Source organism: Octopus sinensis, linkage group LG16 (assembly GCF_006345805.1).
Source record: "Octopus sinensis linkage group LG16, ASM634580v1, whole genome shotgun sequence".
Lineage (NCBI taxonomy): Eukaryota > Metazoa > Mollusca > Cephalopoda > Octopoda > Octopodidae > Octopus > Octopus sinensis.
Genome location: NC_043012.1, coordinates 14,312,601 through 14,330,799, shown reverse-complemented (window position 1 = coordinate 14,330,799; position 18,199 = coordinate 14,312,601). Strand labels below are relative to the sequence as shown.

The 18,199-nt window shown below is 33.7% G+C and overlaps 1 protein-coding gene across 2 annotated transcripts in view; it reads right to left on the bottom strand.

Moving 5' to 3' along the window:
• LOC118766506 (protocadherin Fat 4-like) overlaps positions 1-18,199 on the bottom strand; it is a 362,146-nt gene that overhangs the window by 227,082 nt on the left and 116,865 nt on the right. Inside the window, exons 5-8 of one of the 2 annotated variants that reach the window (XM_036509891.1) lie at positions 16,433-16,531; positions 9,125-9,211; positions 4,807-4,941; positions 2,952-3,080 (exon numbers count right to left, since the gene is read on the bottom strand). In XM_036509891.1, the coding sequence (XP_036365784.1) occupies positions 2,952-3,080; positions 4,807-4,941; positions 9,125-9,211; positions 16,433-16,531 (450 nt within the window). The remainder of the gene's footprint in view (positions 1-2,951; positions 3,081-4,806; positions 4,942-9,124; positions 9,212-16,432; positions 16,532-18,199) is intronic. The other variant, XM_036509892.1, reaches the window with a different exon arrangement.

Below are 18,199 nucleotides of genomic sequence, written 5' to 3'. Positions count from 1 at the left end.
GATTGGTCCTTTTCTGTATCGTCCTGATAACTAGTTGAGCAGTTACAACTTTAGCAGTGGAATATACGAGGTTATTTAACGCTGTCAGGTGATTTCCTTTATTACTTAATATCTGTCTAGAGCAACGTTATATATCCTGATTATGTTGTTTTCTTTTCTGCCTTTTGAGAACTTCGCCAGTAGTTCTCTATTAATGATATTTGTAGACGCAGTCATGCTGACTTCTCTGATAATATCTTCTTTTGTTTCTATGAACTTCTCTTTATTATTTACTTCAAATTCTGCGTCATACCTATTCTGGTGTTCTTGAGGTAGGTTCACTGTCCCCTCTTTTTCCGTATATCCGTTCTTCGCTATTCTTTCTTCAGCTATTATCAGCATCATTATTATTATTATCATTATTATTATTATTCAGTAGTTTTTTTTTTATATCGTACTTTCACTTCACTACCGAGCGCAGCTCTGTGTGCCTTGGATATGTGCTGTGATTTGCTGTGATGCTCTTATGGTTACTGTATTGAAAGTGTTCTGCGTAGGATGTGTGCAGTGCCCAGTAGTGCAATTTTCTGTATGTTATATATATTTGTAAGTCCTGGTGTTTTTGTTATGTATTTGTCTGAATATTTTTTTACCATGCCTAATGCACCTACTGTGATAGGAATTGTTTCTGTTTTTAGATTCCACATTCTGGTTACCTCTATTTCCAGGTCTTTGTATTTTGAAAGTTTCTCCATTTCTTTTAGAGACACGTTGTCATCTGCTGGTATTGATACATCAGTTAGAAAGCATCTTTTGATGTATCAATACCAGCAGATGACATTATTATTATTATTATTATTATATTATTATTATTATTATTATTATTCTTTTATTCTTTTATTTCTTTCAGTCATTTGACTGCAGCCATGCTGGAGCACCGCCTTCAGTCGAACAAATCACTCCAGGACTTATTCTTTGCAAGCCTAGTACTTATTCCATCGGTCTTTCGCAGAACCGCTAGATTACGGGGACGTAGACACACCAATATCGGTTCTCAAGCGATGGTGGGGGGACAAACACACACGCACTTACACACACACATACACTTACACACACACATACACACACACACACACACACACACACACACACACACACACACACATATATATATATATGAGAGGGTGTCACAATGAATTGTAAAATCCCTCCGGGTCTTACATTCATTGTTCTCGGTGACGCCTTCTAGTTCATGTTTGTACCAATTTCGTGGTCTGCTCCGACTCTACTTTACACACAATCTCCAGAATAAGGTTAGCTACGTTATCGTGCCTCCTTTTGTAGTGCTTTTGGGCCAGCTTACTACATTCACTCACAATATGTGAGATTGTTTCGTTGTTTTGCTGCCACACGCCCTACAAAGGGGCGATTCACTGCACTTATCTATTTTGGAACTCGGTGTAATTAGTTCTCACAGCTTTTTCTGGGCGCTGCATATCAGTACCTCTGCGCATCCTTTCAGATCACTTTGTTGGCCTAGTCTTTCCCTTCGATTTCTCTGAAAAATGAAAACAACGCACTGACAATAACTCAGTTTTTCATTCTTTGTTCTTCATCTTGTTTCTTAAATGTTTTTGGGTGCGTCACCTTTTCAGCAAGTATTGTTATTATTTCTAACAGCGGTAAGCAAGGATTTTAATGACTGCACCTTCAAATTATATGCGTGTCCAAGTTTGCTGGTAATAAGATGTGAGAGTAGTTGTGTTAATTCGGAAAAGGCTGCAACTTGAGAAAATTACTATCTCCATGGACCTAGAAAGCAAGACAATAGTACTGAACGTGTCTAGCAACGTAGGCCAGACATACAGACTAACAGCTATCTACGTCTTGACAGAAGCAGTCCGGTCAAATTTTTGCAACAACGTTCCTCGCTTTTGTTTTATTGGGTGACTGGAAAACTATATTCGATGCACGCAGAACCAGTGTGGGTAGCCGATATAGAAGTGGATACAAAATTTTAAAAGCAACTAAAAACTTCTCAAAAATTTCGAGTTGTCTGAAAGTAACAACTAGATTTGATTGATGCGCCAGTATGGACGTGTAAAAAGTGCATTTGGTCATCCAGATCGTACGTAGAGAAAGTATTCTGTGGGCCAGTAGATATGGATAGCATAGGCTGTTCATAATTTAAATTGGTCTTCTACACAGCTACACAGGGCACAACTTTGTCATTTGTATTGTGGATCTAGAAAAACTTAGGCGATTCCTTCACAAAGAAGGGCTGTTGGTAAAGATGTCAGACACATTCTACCAAAAAAAAAAATAATAAATAAATAAAATAAAAAACTGAAAATCCCGGATTATGTGGGAAATACGTCATTGGACCTAGACACGTCTATCTCCCGTGGAGGACCTTAATCTCCTGAAGAGGACATTTCGTCCTTTCTTACGTCTTTCTTCAATAGAAGGCTTCGGATAAGGAAGTATAATGTTACATATCTCTTTGATCTCTCTGAATTGGCTGTAGACAGGGAGACTTCTGTTGCGTAAGAAACAAAAATCATAAAATCACAACTGAAATTTACACGCTTCTTGCCTGCAAAATTGTGCACATTAGGACTCAGTCGCCTTCAAAATCATAGGTTCAGTTTAGTTGACTCGCGCTTCGTTACAGTTAAAACACAAGCGAAATTCACTTCATTACACTTAAAACACAAGCGAAATATCTACTTTTGGCGAAGGAGCAACACAATAGATTAGAGTGTAAAGCTCATTACTTTCACAGGAGAATTAAGTGAGGTAAGCGAAGTAAAATAAACCTTCATATGAATTGAAACCTAAATACAAACTACAATCATTTTACGCTGCGAAACTCTTTATCAGTCTTTCTTCACCACAGTAAATCAATCAACATCATTCTTTAGAAATTTACTTATAAAAGAGATTGAAATGCAATTATAAAATCAACTTACCACGACTGGTTTCTCTCCGATTAAAATCAGTTTGTATTGTTTGTGTAAAAATTTTGGCGATTGATCGTCTTCGTCCACAACTTGTATCGTTAATTTCGAGACGTTTTTTAAAGGGTTTCGATCAGAATCCTGTGAATATTAAGTCATCATTATTTTGAATTACTGTATATAGGAAAAGAAAGCGGTAAATCGGAAGAAGCAATAAAGTTCGGCCTACATATCTTGTGATATTTTTTGATGTTTTAATCTCATACCTGTACGTTCAAATACTGCTGGAGTCCTCCTAAATGTAATATACCTGATTAGATCCATTGGAATTTTAATAGGCTTAGGGTTTCCATTAATATTATAAATTCCGCGTTATTAATAAATGCACATCATACATATTATATTATGCTATAAGCATCTGTTTAGTATAATTAAAAAAGTACACCGCGAAAAGCGAATTTACTACGGTACTTGTCCGTTGACGACTCCACTTACGCTCTGTTTAAAAACACAATATGAAAATATATGTGTGTTGTGGCTGTCGGGTGCAGTCGGAAATCGTCCTGTAAGCGACTGGTGAGCATGGTAAATTCATTGTATTATGTTTATAGTCTATTGTCTAAGCAAAAGTTAAACCGTTCATGTTCTCTAAGTGTGTGAAGCAAAGTTAATATATATGGATGCCTTCAGAACAAGGTGAAATATATGTGTGTCTTAATTTAAATTTGGTTATTTGCTGTTTTATTTTATTTAGATTTATAATATAGTTAGATAATTGGATAATGCCATTATTAACAGCGGTTATTAACGACAATGAATGAAAGTAAAAGAAAAGAAAGAAAAACAATAAAAGTTAGTGAAGTTGCAGATATAAAGAGGTTTAATTTTCTAATAGGTTTCCGAATATAAAAATAGATAAAAAGTAGCTAGGGAGGTAGATAGTTAGATAGATCGATTAATTGATCGATAACCGCACATATGGCATATAACATAGAGCAAGCAGTGTTAATTACTTTGTTTTATAGTTCATTTCGTTGTGAGCATCTTTGGAATCAAAGATTCTTCATCAGATTTCCTTATTTCCTTAATGTTGTCTAGTGCCAAGATACACCAACACATTACACATACACACACAACCACACACACACACACACACACATGACAATATACGCAGAGGTACTACACCATAGAAATGATTTGTGACTTATCGACTTGTGGTGCTGTGTTCAAATGCTGAAAAACCAGTGGTGTATTTTGGAGACTCAAAGTTCCCGAAGTTCTTAACGGCTGATAAACAACACAGATCTTACTAATAGAATTGCTGTTATTGGAATCTTGTGAAGGCATTATACTATTAATAAATATTACTTCATGTAGCATTGTTAAAATCAAATATCGCTTTCACTCTGAACCACGAAAGAGCTTTTCTCTTCATAAATTTGTTTTCCTCTCAGCCGAGCTCTGCGTATGTCGCATGAAGTCAGCAACTATTCGTTATTATAAAATTTACAAAATTAAATTCTACCGAGGTTGACTTTATCTTTCATCTATTTGGATACCGTGGTCAATCTAATCGACTTATCTGCATGCCCGAATTTGCTGACCTTCTGCAAAAATTTGAAACAAATCTATATATATAGAACTGAAGTTGTCTCTGTGTGTGTGTGTGTGGCAGGTTTGGTAGCCTTCAACTAATAGTGTCTCCTCCGAGACCCTGCGGCGCAAGTTGACCAAAATTGAGAGTATGATAGAAGAAGGCTTGCTCCTTATTCCGTAGCAGAAAAAAAATTCAAATTCATGTTAAGTCCAAAACTTATATACATCAAAAAGGTGCAATAGTGGATTAAGAAAAATATTTACAACTTACTGTTATTTCAATATCTAAGTCAAAAAATCTTATGCCGTGATCGAAATCCAAAGGGCGCTCGAGAAATACTCTACCGCTGTCATCCATTGTAAACATATCATCGGCATTTTCCTGTGTATTTCTCGCAGAAATCCTCTAGAAAAATAGAATATTAATTTTAGTGCATTGGTAAAATACAAATTTTAGTGCATAGATGAACTATCGCTGTGCAGACAAAGATTCATAAAAGTATGTAATTACATAATGCATTGTCAGCGAAATTGCAAAGAGTATCGTGTGAGGCGGTGTGGCTGTTTATATGCCCCATGCAAAGAAATTGGTGATATACACAGCAACCGAAATATTAAGAGCACAAATTCTTTTAATTTGTTTGTTAAAAAGATTTGTCCGAACCGTTGAAGTCAAAATTAAAATTATAATCTCAAACTAGCTTTCGTTAATAAACTGTTTTAGCTATGCGTTTAGATCCAGTAATAATCTTTTAAGTATGTATATGTTATTCTTTAATTATTCGTTTATCCCATTCTCTCTCTCTTACACGCTCTCTCGTCTTCGTCTTTTGTTTTTTTTCGTAAAATCTCCCTATATATATATATATATATATACGCATGTGTATGCATGTATGTATATATATATATAACTTATAAATTAGGGCAAACGAAAACATTTCTAATGCCAAATATGCCGAAATTAGACACATTGTCTATAACCATTATAATTTTTTTCACAATAAGCACGCTACTCAAAAAAGGTCGACAGAAATTTCTAAAAAATTCCATTATTACCATATCGGACCGATTTGAGGGTTAGTTCGTAAGAACCCTCCCTTCGTCAGTGATAAATGTGGCAGAGAAATAAATGAGATACTTACTCATACCCATGGAAGAAGCAAACACTAAGTCATGAGCACAATTAAGTACCCCAAATACATCCAAAATAGAAATTCTCCAGCCCATTTGAGACACGTGCGATTCGAACTGAAAACTCTCACAGAGTGAGAGAGTCCGGAAGTGAACACTATTAAAATTATATTTAATGTAGGATAAATTTTTTTCGAAAAAAATTTTATCAATGACCAGCATATTAAAAATTACCTTTAAAGGTTAAATTTACAAACAACTTATATATAAGGTATTTTTTAATATGCTGGCCATTGATAAAAAAAAAATTATCGTATCCATCTCACGGCCATTCATACACATTGACATTGCATTATACGACCAAATAGCGAGGGTATGCTCAGTTTTTAGGGTATGCAGAATAAATAATTGGACCAGGTTGTTGACATCATCTCTGTCGTAACTGCTTATAGATATGTCGAACCCTTCGTCGCCTTAAGGTTTTTTACACAGCAGCAATCACCCAGAAACACTGATTTCCTAGTGTTCAGATATATTCTCATATCGATGACAATAATTATGGTAAATTGTCTACGGAAGCCTGAAGCCTTCTGAGGGAATGATATCGATATTGAAAGGTAGAAATCTAAGATATCCAACCGAATGAATTTACAGGCTGATGTATTCATTGTGCTACAGCATTAGATGATTACAGCGGTGTTGCAATTTCATGCGATGTATCCTCTGGGCTATCTAATACAAGAATGGCTTTACAACGCTTATCTTTCTTTGCCTTTCTCATGTTTGATTTGCCTGTATTTATGATTGGAAGTTTGTACGTGGTCCTTAGGCGTAATGTACAATTTGCGTTTCTCTCTGAGTGTGTGTGCTTATGAATTTGTGTGTGTGTGTTTATGAATTTGCATGTGTGTGTGTGTATCTGAGGTGTGGAAGCAGTTATACAATCCATTTAAAACAGTCAACTAAAGTAGATATTAGACAAAAGTTTCACTGGTGCCAGAGAAGCACTGAAAAAAAAAGAAAGCAAAAATAGCATAACAACCGCCCCCAAAGAAGCACCACAACAGCATATATATATATATGATGAGAAAATAAGTTCAAAAAGAACAATTCATACTTTTTTTGAAGAATCCATAAAGAGAGAAAAAATAAAATAATTTCCAATAAAAATTCATCATATTCATAAAATTCAGTCAGAGCAAGTATTAAGAATATGAAAGTAACAATTGAAAAAATTCGTTGTAGGTATAAAGATACCATAAAAAAGTATGAAAATAGAGAGTTTAATACATACGCACGTTTCAAAATACAATACAAATATGTGAGAAATAATAATAATTATAATTATAATTATAAAGTTATGCATAGTTATTCTCATTAGTGTAAAGAGTTTTAGGAAGAACATCAAAAAGGTTATTAATAAAATTCAATAAGAAAAAACAGATTGACGTACACATACACACACAAGTGTATGCACGCATACACACACTCGTAGACAAAGCTCTCTTGATAGCATGATTGAACCTCGAGGAAATCGTACTATGACCTGTAGTGTTTATCTATTGACAGTAAATCACAACATATATAGATGCGTGAGGCTCCCGAGCAACTGCCAGGTGTACACATTCCATAAGACGGCACTACTCATAAACTCACACGCACACCCGTATACACACACGTATAAACATAGATTAGATAGATAGAAAGGTACATACATACATACACTGATGAGAATGACTGCATAAATTTGATTATTATTATTTTTTTTCTTACATATTTGTATTGTCTTTTGAAACGTGCGTATGTATTAAATTCAATTTTGACTTTAACATCATATTTTCTCCATTTTTATACTTGTTTATGGTATCTTTATACCCAATACAACTTTTTTCAACATATATATATATATGCATGTACATATATGTGTATATATATATAAGTGTTTATGTTTATACATATATTATATGTATATATATGCCTATATATACACATGCATACTCACACTCACACACATATATATATACACACACACAAACACGCAAATAAATTCTCTCAGGGAACCATATCTAAGAAACTTCTCAGACTACATTAACAATGTGGTGCTCTACTGGATTTGTATTTTATCAATTTTTGTTTTAGAGTTGTTACGGTTGTTGTTTTATGAAGGGTGTTTATCAAATTCTACAATAAAAGTTTCAACTCATATGATGCTCTTAATTTTGTATCTGGGGAAAAAAAACAACACTCAAAGCCCTAAAGAATAAATGGAATAAATGGTATATGAAAATTCTATAATCAAAACACGCTGGTATCTTAATGGAATATTTCATAAAATTTTCAAAATTGCGTGTATCCCAGAGTGCAATGTGTTTCTGTACAATATGCCTGAATCAATATGTTATGTTTTACACACATAAACACACACAAACACACACACTCACAGTTACACACGTTTACACATACACACACATTCTTACACGCACACAGCAATTACACACGCACTCGGTCTCACACACACACATGTACATATACATAAAGGAGTGTAAACATTCATATATGCGTTTAAGTATGTATGTATGTATCTAATCTAATCTATGTTTATACGTGTGTGTACAGGTGTGCGTGTGTTTATGAGCAATGCCGTCTTATGGAATATGTACACCTGGCAGTTGCTCGGGAGCCTCACGCATCAAGGGGCCCAATTCTGCTCAACATATGTTGTGATTTACTGTCAATAAATAAACACTACAGGTCACAGTGCGATTTCCCCGAGGTTCAATCATGCTATCAAGACAGCTTTGTCTACGAGTGTGTGTGTGTGTGTGTGTTTGTGTGTGTGTGTGTGTGTGTGTGTGTGTGTGTGTTATTGTGTGTGTGTGTACGTAAATCTTAACTCATATATAAGCACATGAATATATAACATTCTGAAATACACGCCAGTTTCATTTAAGTATGCATAATTTATTTTAGAAATACTGGATACATATTTTTGAGCGCACACATACGCACACAAATACATAAACACAAACACATATAATCATTACGTATATATTTTTGTAATATCTATATGTAGAAATCAGCTTGTGAGAGAATACGTACTTTCTGTTAAGTTTATATTATATTAATTGAAAAAGTAAACAGCAAGAAATAAATTTGTTAAATCTATAAGAAAAAAAGACAACTCAAACAACCGTAGAAAACTTCAAACCAAACACAACAAGTGAAAGAATTAACAAAACAAAAAAAAAGAAAAGAAACAAACAAAATCGAATAGCAAAAACGTCAACATAAAAAGAAAAAATACTAAAAACAATAGGATACAGAAAATAAAATAGCAGGATGTTTTACAAATGCCTATTTAAATAAATAGCAGCTGGATAGGTTTTAAATGAATTTCCATTCAGATAAATCGCAAAACGTTAATTTGAAATCTTCTATAAATTGAAATGGTCACTCACCAGTAATTGATAGCTAACTTCAGATCTGCTAACATCGTGTAGGTCACCTCCTTCAACTTGATATATCAGTTCGCCGCTTTTGGTTTTCTGTAATTAATATATGTGTATATATATATATATTATATATATATATATATATATATATATATGTATTACGTTATAAAAATAGGGTTCAGTAAAATAATTTAATTTACCACACACCGAACTTTTTAGAAATACCAGCCAAAATTCTTAGCTATTTCTTCTACTGTAAGAAAAATCTCTCAGACAATGCATACTCAAAAATAACTCACACAGGTATATCGTAATATAACGTAATGTTTTAGATATACCGTAAATGGTCTTTTTACATAATGAACACTACTTGGTAAAATTAATTGATAATTAATTAGTTTTACCCTTTTATTATTGACTATATATAATATATATATATATATATATATATATATATATATGTATATATGTGTGTATATATATATATATAATATATATATATATATTATATATATATATATATTTATAAAGCACATGCATGTTAAAAATAACACCCAAAACGACTAAAAACTTCAATTTTCCCTTGTACACAAAGGCAAAATCAAGGGAACGAGCAGTAAAATTTTAAGACACCGTACCCTAGGGGAAAAGACATACCCATATCACAGTAATTTAATTATTTAATAATTTTGTCTTTGTCGTTCTTTTACGCATGCTAGCCACTGATATTATTGTAAGTTATTAATAATAATATCCTTATATTCATACACACACACACACACATACACACATATATATATATATATATATATATATATATATATATATATATATATATAAACAACTTATAAACATGGGCAAAATAAAAAATTTTAATGCCAAATATGCCGAAAATAGACAAATTGTCAATAACCATATAATTTATCACTATAAGCACGCGTCTCGAAGGAAGCCGATAGAAATTTCTAAAAAATTCCCTTATCATAGTATTGGTCCCAATTTCAGAGTTAATTCATAAGAATTTTCTCCTCATCAGCTATAAATACGGTAAGAAATAAATGAAATACTTACTTATACTCATGGAAGAAGCAAACACTAAGTCATGAGCACACTTAAGTACCCCAAATATATCCAAAATAGAAATTCTCCAGCACACCTCGAGACACGTGCGATTGGACTGAAAACTCTCATAGAGTGAGAGAGTCCGGAAGTGAACACTATTAAATTTACATCTAATATAGGACTAAATTTTTCGCAAAAAAATTCTATCAATGGCCAGCATATTAAAAAATACCTTTAAAGGTTAATAACTCAATTGATGTTTACATATTTTCAACACATTAATTTAATGCAGTTAGAACTGGAGCATGTACTCAGTTAAATGCGGCATCCTAACATCTACATACGTAGCCTTCGGCGGATCTTCGACAGTAAGGGCACTAACCTAGTCATTACCACGAGTCTCAAGTCCAAATACCGAGACTCTTCATGAAGTTACTCATTCGTCGTTTATCAGAAGGGAGGATGCCGAAAGTCTGGTTGCATGATGGATTAGACCTCAGCATGAGAAGAAAAAATGTGACCCCATCATGGTTAAAAAGATGTCAGCAAGAGGCACAAAATCTCTTTACATGGAAGTTTGAAACTTTTGAAAATATAGCTGATATTTCTGATATTTGTCCCACAGGAAATTATAAATAAATAGAAGTTTAAATAGAGATGCTAAGATGATAGTGATTACACATATATGTACATGAGGATATATATATATATATATATATATATATATATATATATATATATCCGTGTGCGCGTGTGAGAAGTGCATATGATTGATAAATATTCGTAGATATATATATGAATCGCAAAAAATAGAAATATATCAAAACTTAGTGTTGATTTATTTTCTTTTTTGATAACAAGAGCAATTTTTAAATCGAAATATATTTTCAATTTACTTTCAGGACATGTTGGTTTTCTTTTTTTCACAAGAGAATACACCTAAATGGATATACATTTAAAATGAATACTGACTTACTTTTCAACCTATACATTCGAAATTCAGATTAATAACATATGTCTTTTTTCTAAATGAAATGCATTTTCAATTATTTTCTGTGCATATATGTGTATGAACGTGTCTGTGTATGTATGTGAGCTCTTTGCATATAACAAGTTCGTGATGTGAGTATTTATGTATTATGGTTATTGCAAATAGCTTCCTGAAAAGAATGTTAAATATTATAAATATTCTTGGAATGCTTTAAATATGAGAAATATTTTAGAGTACTTATATTAATAAGTACTTTCAAAGTTCGTGACAGTATATTCTATTATCTGTAATTAATTGCATTAGGTTTTAAATATATTTTAAATCTAGTCCTTACTGGTCACTGAATACCTGTTATCTGTTACTTCTTTCAGTCATTAGACTGCGGCCATGCTGGGCCACAGCCTTGACTTTTTAGTTGAATGAATTGACTCTGGCACTACTTTTATTAAGCCATTTACTTATTCTATCGGTTTCTTTTGCCGAACCGCTAAGTTATGGGAATGGAAACACACCAACAATGGTTATCAATGGCGGACACACACACACACACACAGAGAAAATCATACACACATAGACATACATTCATACATTCATGCATACATACACATACAGACGCACACCCATACATAAATCCTTAAATCCTTAAAAATATTTCAGCCCGAAGGCTGCGGCCATGGTGGGGCACCACCGCTGAATGAGCTACACTAATATGTGAATCCACCTCTGACACGTGGCACTTGGTCACCAAGGGAGTTCGATGCCGCTGACGGCATCTGTGTCTCCTGTCGTGAGGTAGGTTCATCTGGGATCCCCGACAAGAAGAGATCCAATTTAGTTTTAAAGAAACCCACATCCACACCATGCAAGTCTCTCAGGCATTTAGGGAGGATGTTGAAGAGCTGTGGTCCTCTGAAACCCAAGCTGTTGCAGTATCTGGTCCTGTATTTTGATGGTGATGTTGGAATCTTTGGCACCATGCAGTGGTGCCCCGTTCTGCGGTTGGGGTAACTTTGAATGCCAAAGTTTGGGACAAGACCCTCCAGGATTTTCCAGATGTATATCACCGCATATCTCTCCCGCCTTCGCTTTAAATATATATATTTAGAAAAAAGTCGTCAGAATTGTGGAAAAAAATCTTTATATTGCAATTAGCGTTGTGTAAGACAGTCTCTGCTATTGTGGAAACCATGCTGGTTGGGAACCAATAGGTTGTTGCTTTCTAGGAAGTGAGTCACTCTAGATCGCACTACTCTGAAATAATTTGACGAGATGAGAAATAAAGGAGATAGGTCGGTAATTCACTGCATGGGACTTGCTGCCCTTTTTGAAGACTGGAACGATCGACTGGGAAAGGAGGCCATTGGGAATGTAACCAGCGTCTAGTGATTTCCTCAGGAGAATGGCGAGGGGGCATGCGAGGTGGCGGCGGGATTCTTTCAGAACTTTGGCGGGGAATCTATCAGGACCTGCAGCTGAGTTGTTTGTAATTTTACTTATAGCTGCTATGATATCTGGGAAACCAAATAATATATCACACAGGGTGTGCTCTGGGTTTGATTCGTCCATGCTGTTCAGATTAATCATATCCGGATTACTAAAAGTGGAGCAGTATTGCTTCTGCAGAATCTCGACCATGTTCTCTGTACCACTTTGCAGTGTGTTGTTTTTATCAATGAGAGGTCCAATAGATGAGACTGCAACCTTATAGTTTTTAGCGAATGAGAGGAATACTTTCGAGTTGACTTTTCTTTTATCAGTGGCCCATTTCTCTTCTGCTTTTCTTTGATCGTCAATAACATTTTCCAAACAGTTTTGGAGATGGTGTTTCCTTGATTCTAGCGAGTTTATATCCGCCAGGTGGCAGTGTTGCAGCTGGCAATATTTCAACCGGTTGGTTTTCTGATTCGTTCTCTTTATCTTTCGTACGAGTGATTTCCTGGGACGTGTTAGTCAGCGTTTTGTCTTGGCTATGGACCGTATTGGGGTGTTGTGTAGGCATATGTCTGTGACAGTGTCCATAAATAGCTGCCATGACGTATCAGTGCTTCTTGTTTGTTGTTAACAAAACATTTCGGCTGATATACCCTCCAGCCTTCATCAGGTGTCTTGGGGAAATATCAAAGCTGGGTTCTCATTCCTAAGGTATTTTTCGATGTTGTTGTCGTTATTATTATTATTATTATCATTATTATTATTATTATTATTATTATTATTATTATTTTTATTCAGGTCACAGCCTGGAATCGAACTCGGAATCTTGGGGTTAGTAGCCCGTGGGCAGTGACCTGAATAACAACAACAACAACAACAACAACAACAATAATAAACAAGATGAGGACAAATATCCGTCAAATGTAAATAATGCAAATAATATACATAATTCCTCATCTCTTAAATATAAAAGAGTATTTACGAAGTAAGAAAACTTCGAAACAAAAAACAAAAAAACAAAAGCATATCGCAATTTGTAAGCTGTATGACAATAAGATACAGTTTTTCTGACAGTCAAGTCACTGGTACACTGCAATTCAGACTACAATAGGGACAAGTGGGCGTCACTAACTTGTAATAAAGAACCTTGATAATCTCCTCCGATGTTTACATGTTTTGACGATATACGACTTCTAAAATGCAGAAACATACACATGATGAGTTCCCACATAATTTCCAACCCCATCATTCCTATCACAATGTTTGCGACCTAAAGACTGCAGTAGAAAATGCTTGCGCAATATAATACGTAGACCATCGCAGGATTTGAACGTAGAGATGTATTAACCAAAACAAAGACAAGTTATTCGGCTTGACATTATTATATTTCCACTAATCCACCACCCAAGATTGACAAATTTCATTTTCTATTGTGCCACGAAAGGAGTATCGGCAAAGTTGATCGCGGCAGGATTTGAGTTCAAAGTTGAAAGAGACGGAATAAATATCTCTAAGTAATTTATCCGATGGTTTACAACTCTATTATTTCCATATTTTAAATACACGCCTTCATGTCCAGTCCCATATATTTTTCTGGTCGTGAAAATACCTTTCACATTAATAACAAGAAAAGAAAAAAAAACTAACACATCCCCCACCCCAAAACAACGTTTCTCTTTCAAGTTTTGTGTTATTGTGAAATCTGAGAAAATCAAACCTCGACTTACGGCACACCAACTGAACATGGAACATTTCAAGTAACAACTATAGTTATCATTGTTATTAAAAACATTTTCAAACTCCTAATTAAAACTTAAAATTTATTTCAAAATATCATCAATTCTCTTTTACATATTTATATAGCAACGTTAATTTTCTCTTATTAAGTAAACCTTTGGAGAATATTATAAGGTAGTGGATTAAAAGTTAATTTTATGTTAACAACCCTGTTTCCTAGTTTTATTTTCCAAGAGACAAAAAGTCGAACCTAATTTAATAATATAACAAATCAACAGTCAAATCGACCTTTCTTTCGTCATGCCTTTACATTGAGGAAAAAGAAAAGAAAAAGAAAAGTAGGAAGTTCATGCTTTATGATGAATATAAAGAATTGCTAATTTCAGGAGACACCTGCGGTTCGTTGGCTGAGAAGGCGCCATCTTATCTATTCAAAGCTTTCCTATCAGAGAAACTATTCATTGATTTTTCAGTTACTTTTGCATGTGTTTCTAATAACTTCAATGTAGCTCAATTCGTGTTCGCTTGGCATATTTCTGTCTTAATAATTCAAGAAAATTAGAGTCAACACATTCGTATTATCTGCACATTAACATCTATTATATTGGTAATCAGCTAGTTTCCACTTGAATTGAGGGCGAAATAATTTTATTAATATTTCGTGAGTAGCAGTCTAAAGTTAATTCTTGTATTATTAAACAAGTTTTGAAAAAAAAAATTGTCAGAAAAGAAATAAAAGGAAATTTACACGAAAGACGGAGAAAATTGCACATCAGCAAATTTATTTTTAATCAAATACAGGTATAAAATTAAGGGGATTTAACTCTATAACTAGAAAAGTGGGGGACATTTCCTATAGCGTAAAGCAGGCCGAGACAATAGGCTTCGAGAAACGGGATGCGTGAGACTTTGTTAATCATCAGACGGGTTGCCCTACTAAAAATTATCAAGAAATTTTTCAATAGATGTGTCATTAAGAGAGTGTCAGGGACCCCTTGCTACTTCAATTTAGATTTCTCTAAAGAGTCAGTTATCCAACCAGAATGCTCAAAGATGCACTCACTTTTAGAAAAGTATTTCAAAAATGTTTTACGAGAGCCTTTTTGCAATTTTCTTTCAAGAAATTAGATCATCAGAAACATTTCTGCCAAAATATTTACAAGAAAACATTTGTATAGTTTTAGAATCTATTTGAAGGGTATAGCTTTGATTATTAAATGCTTAAATACACTTTTGCATCAGATTAGAAGGAATTTACGGCTGTATCCATCTATCTATTAATCTGTTGCTGGAAAATGTGGAAAGCATGGGCATTACTTTGTCCGATATCCATCAGTTTATATCCGCCATTATAAACAACATATGTTTCGTTTTTGTCATGTACAATAACAAACTAAGATGATAAAATCGAAGGACAGCAAAACCTTCCAGAGAATCTACTAATTCACAAGCATACTCAAGTATATTCAAGAACAAATAAACGAACATGACATTCGGGGACTCCGGTGTAAAATACAAAGGGTAGATGAAAGCACAAACGAACTCGGTCAAAACATTACTTTCAGTTGAAAAGGTAGACTGTTCCTTTTTGTCATGTTAAAGCAGTTGTATCATAGTTTATAGCTAATGCACCATCAAAACGCATGCTTTTTACTGGTTAAAACTTGTTAAAGCCAAATAGGATCCTAATTTTGTTAGCTGATTGAATTAACTGCATTTAAAAGCCTGGTATTATTTCATCGACCATACATTTATTGAAGTTAAAGATATCAGGAACAGGATTGCCGATTTAAACACAAAAATACAAAATTAAATAAAGAGCCTCAGTGTAATGGCCTGTTTAATCTATATCTAGCCCACCACTTTATAGATATATCAGACTGCATTTGTGTGTTTGACATTTTATTATTTCATAAAACCAGCTTTAGATATATTACCTTGTTATAAGCTATGATACCTGCACCATGCTAAGTTATACTCTCTGTATAGAAAAAATGCGTCCATCCTGAGTAACGTTTTTCTGAAATATCAAATCAAAAGGTTGCAACATATTTATCTTATACAACACATTGTATACAACATATTTATCTTACCTCGGAAACTTCCAGAACCATCGGCAGATTTGTGAAGAATGGCGGATCATTGACCTCTGTAACGTTGACGAAGATTTGGAGTGTTATATTGAAAACATGCTTTAAAAAAAGAAAGATATATACATCATTTCTTCAATATAAACAACCATCTTTTGTGAGAAGAAATATTTTTTATCAGATATATCATAAAATTTTAACGATTACTATTTAATGCTAGACATTTAGATTGCTATGAAAATACTGCAAAGATATTTTATTCGACTGTCAACGAACCACACTTCTTTGAATATGAAAAACAATATTTCGGGTCATGGAAGGAAGTGAGATAATACTATATTACTGTAGTGTATTATTTAATTTTCAACAAATTTGTTCTAATTCACTGCCATGATATACTAAATCAATCAATTCGTCCGTCCATCCATCCATCCATACAGGTATACGTACATATATACATACGTACATAAATGCATAAATACGTAATTATCTATCTATCTATCTATCTATCTATCTATCTATCTATCTATCTATCTATCTATCTATCTATCTATCTATCTATCTATTCATGTGATTTTATATGTACGTATATATATATATATATATATATATATATATATATATCCGTAAATATAAGAGAGCCAACTTTGAATATGTTAACTCTAGTGCTAGAAATAGCTCCACCGGTATAGTCGCCAACGATAATTCCACATAGAAATAGCACTACAATCAACGCAATGAAATTGAAATACAACTAAATAATGGATTAATGTTGTACAATTGTTTCCTCATTAACAAAATATGCAGATTACACTTACATAATTGTCTATGATTCGTCAGCAACATTTGTCAATATAATTAATCAGACCCTTACATGTGGCCTTATCTAGCACTAGAGTTAACATATTCAAAGTTGGCTCTCTTATATTTACGGATAAATATGAATTTGTATCCCGGTCTATTGTGCTAGGTCGCTCGGTGTTAAAATAAGGGTATTATTGAATTGATATCTATAATTTTATTCACCCTCATTATTGAATGTATATATATATATATACTTTATTTAAAAGCAGCAGAAATTCAACAAAACCTGTTACTCGGAGTTTCACATTCCCGTTCGTCGGACAGTTTTGTTAAAATTTTAACAAAAACTGTCCGACGAACGGGAACGTGAAACTCCGAGTAACAGGTTTTGTTGAATTTCTGCTGCTTTTAAATAAAACATATTACTCTACCCCCGGTATTTGAGTACTCTTTTTTTCCACCTTGTTTCATATTTATGTGTTTACTCCAGTATATATATATATATATGATCGCCATGTTGATTCGCATTTTTTTTTCTCTCCTTGTTTCTCTCCGTGTTTCTTTTCTGTGTATCCTTCTGTTGAAGAGCGTAGGCTCGAAACGTAAAAGACTTGTTTTATTTATATTCCTGAGCGCCATACTAATACAATTGTTTGTTTGTACTCCATCTGCCTTCGTCTTTTGTTTATTTTCATAAAGCTTCCCGTTATATATATATATATATAAACGCGTACAAAAGCATATATAAAAAAATCACAAAGCGTTTTACGCAAAAGTAAAGTGCTGAATAAAGCATTCTAAGAAAAATATAATTTAACATGCTTTAAAGCATGAACCAAGTGGTTACATCACTGATGATATCTCTTTGGATAAAAAAATGCTTAGCAGTTAGATTTCCCCTTTTGTCTTCCCAGACAATCACGGAGACAAGTGAACCCATCTTCTTTTCACAGACAGATTATTAGC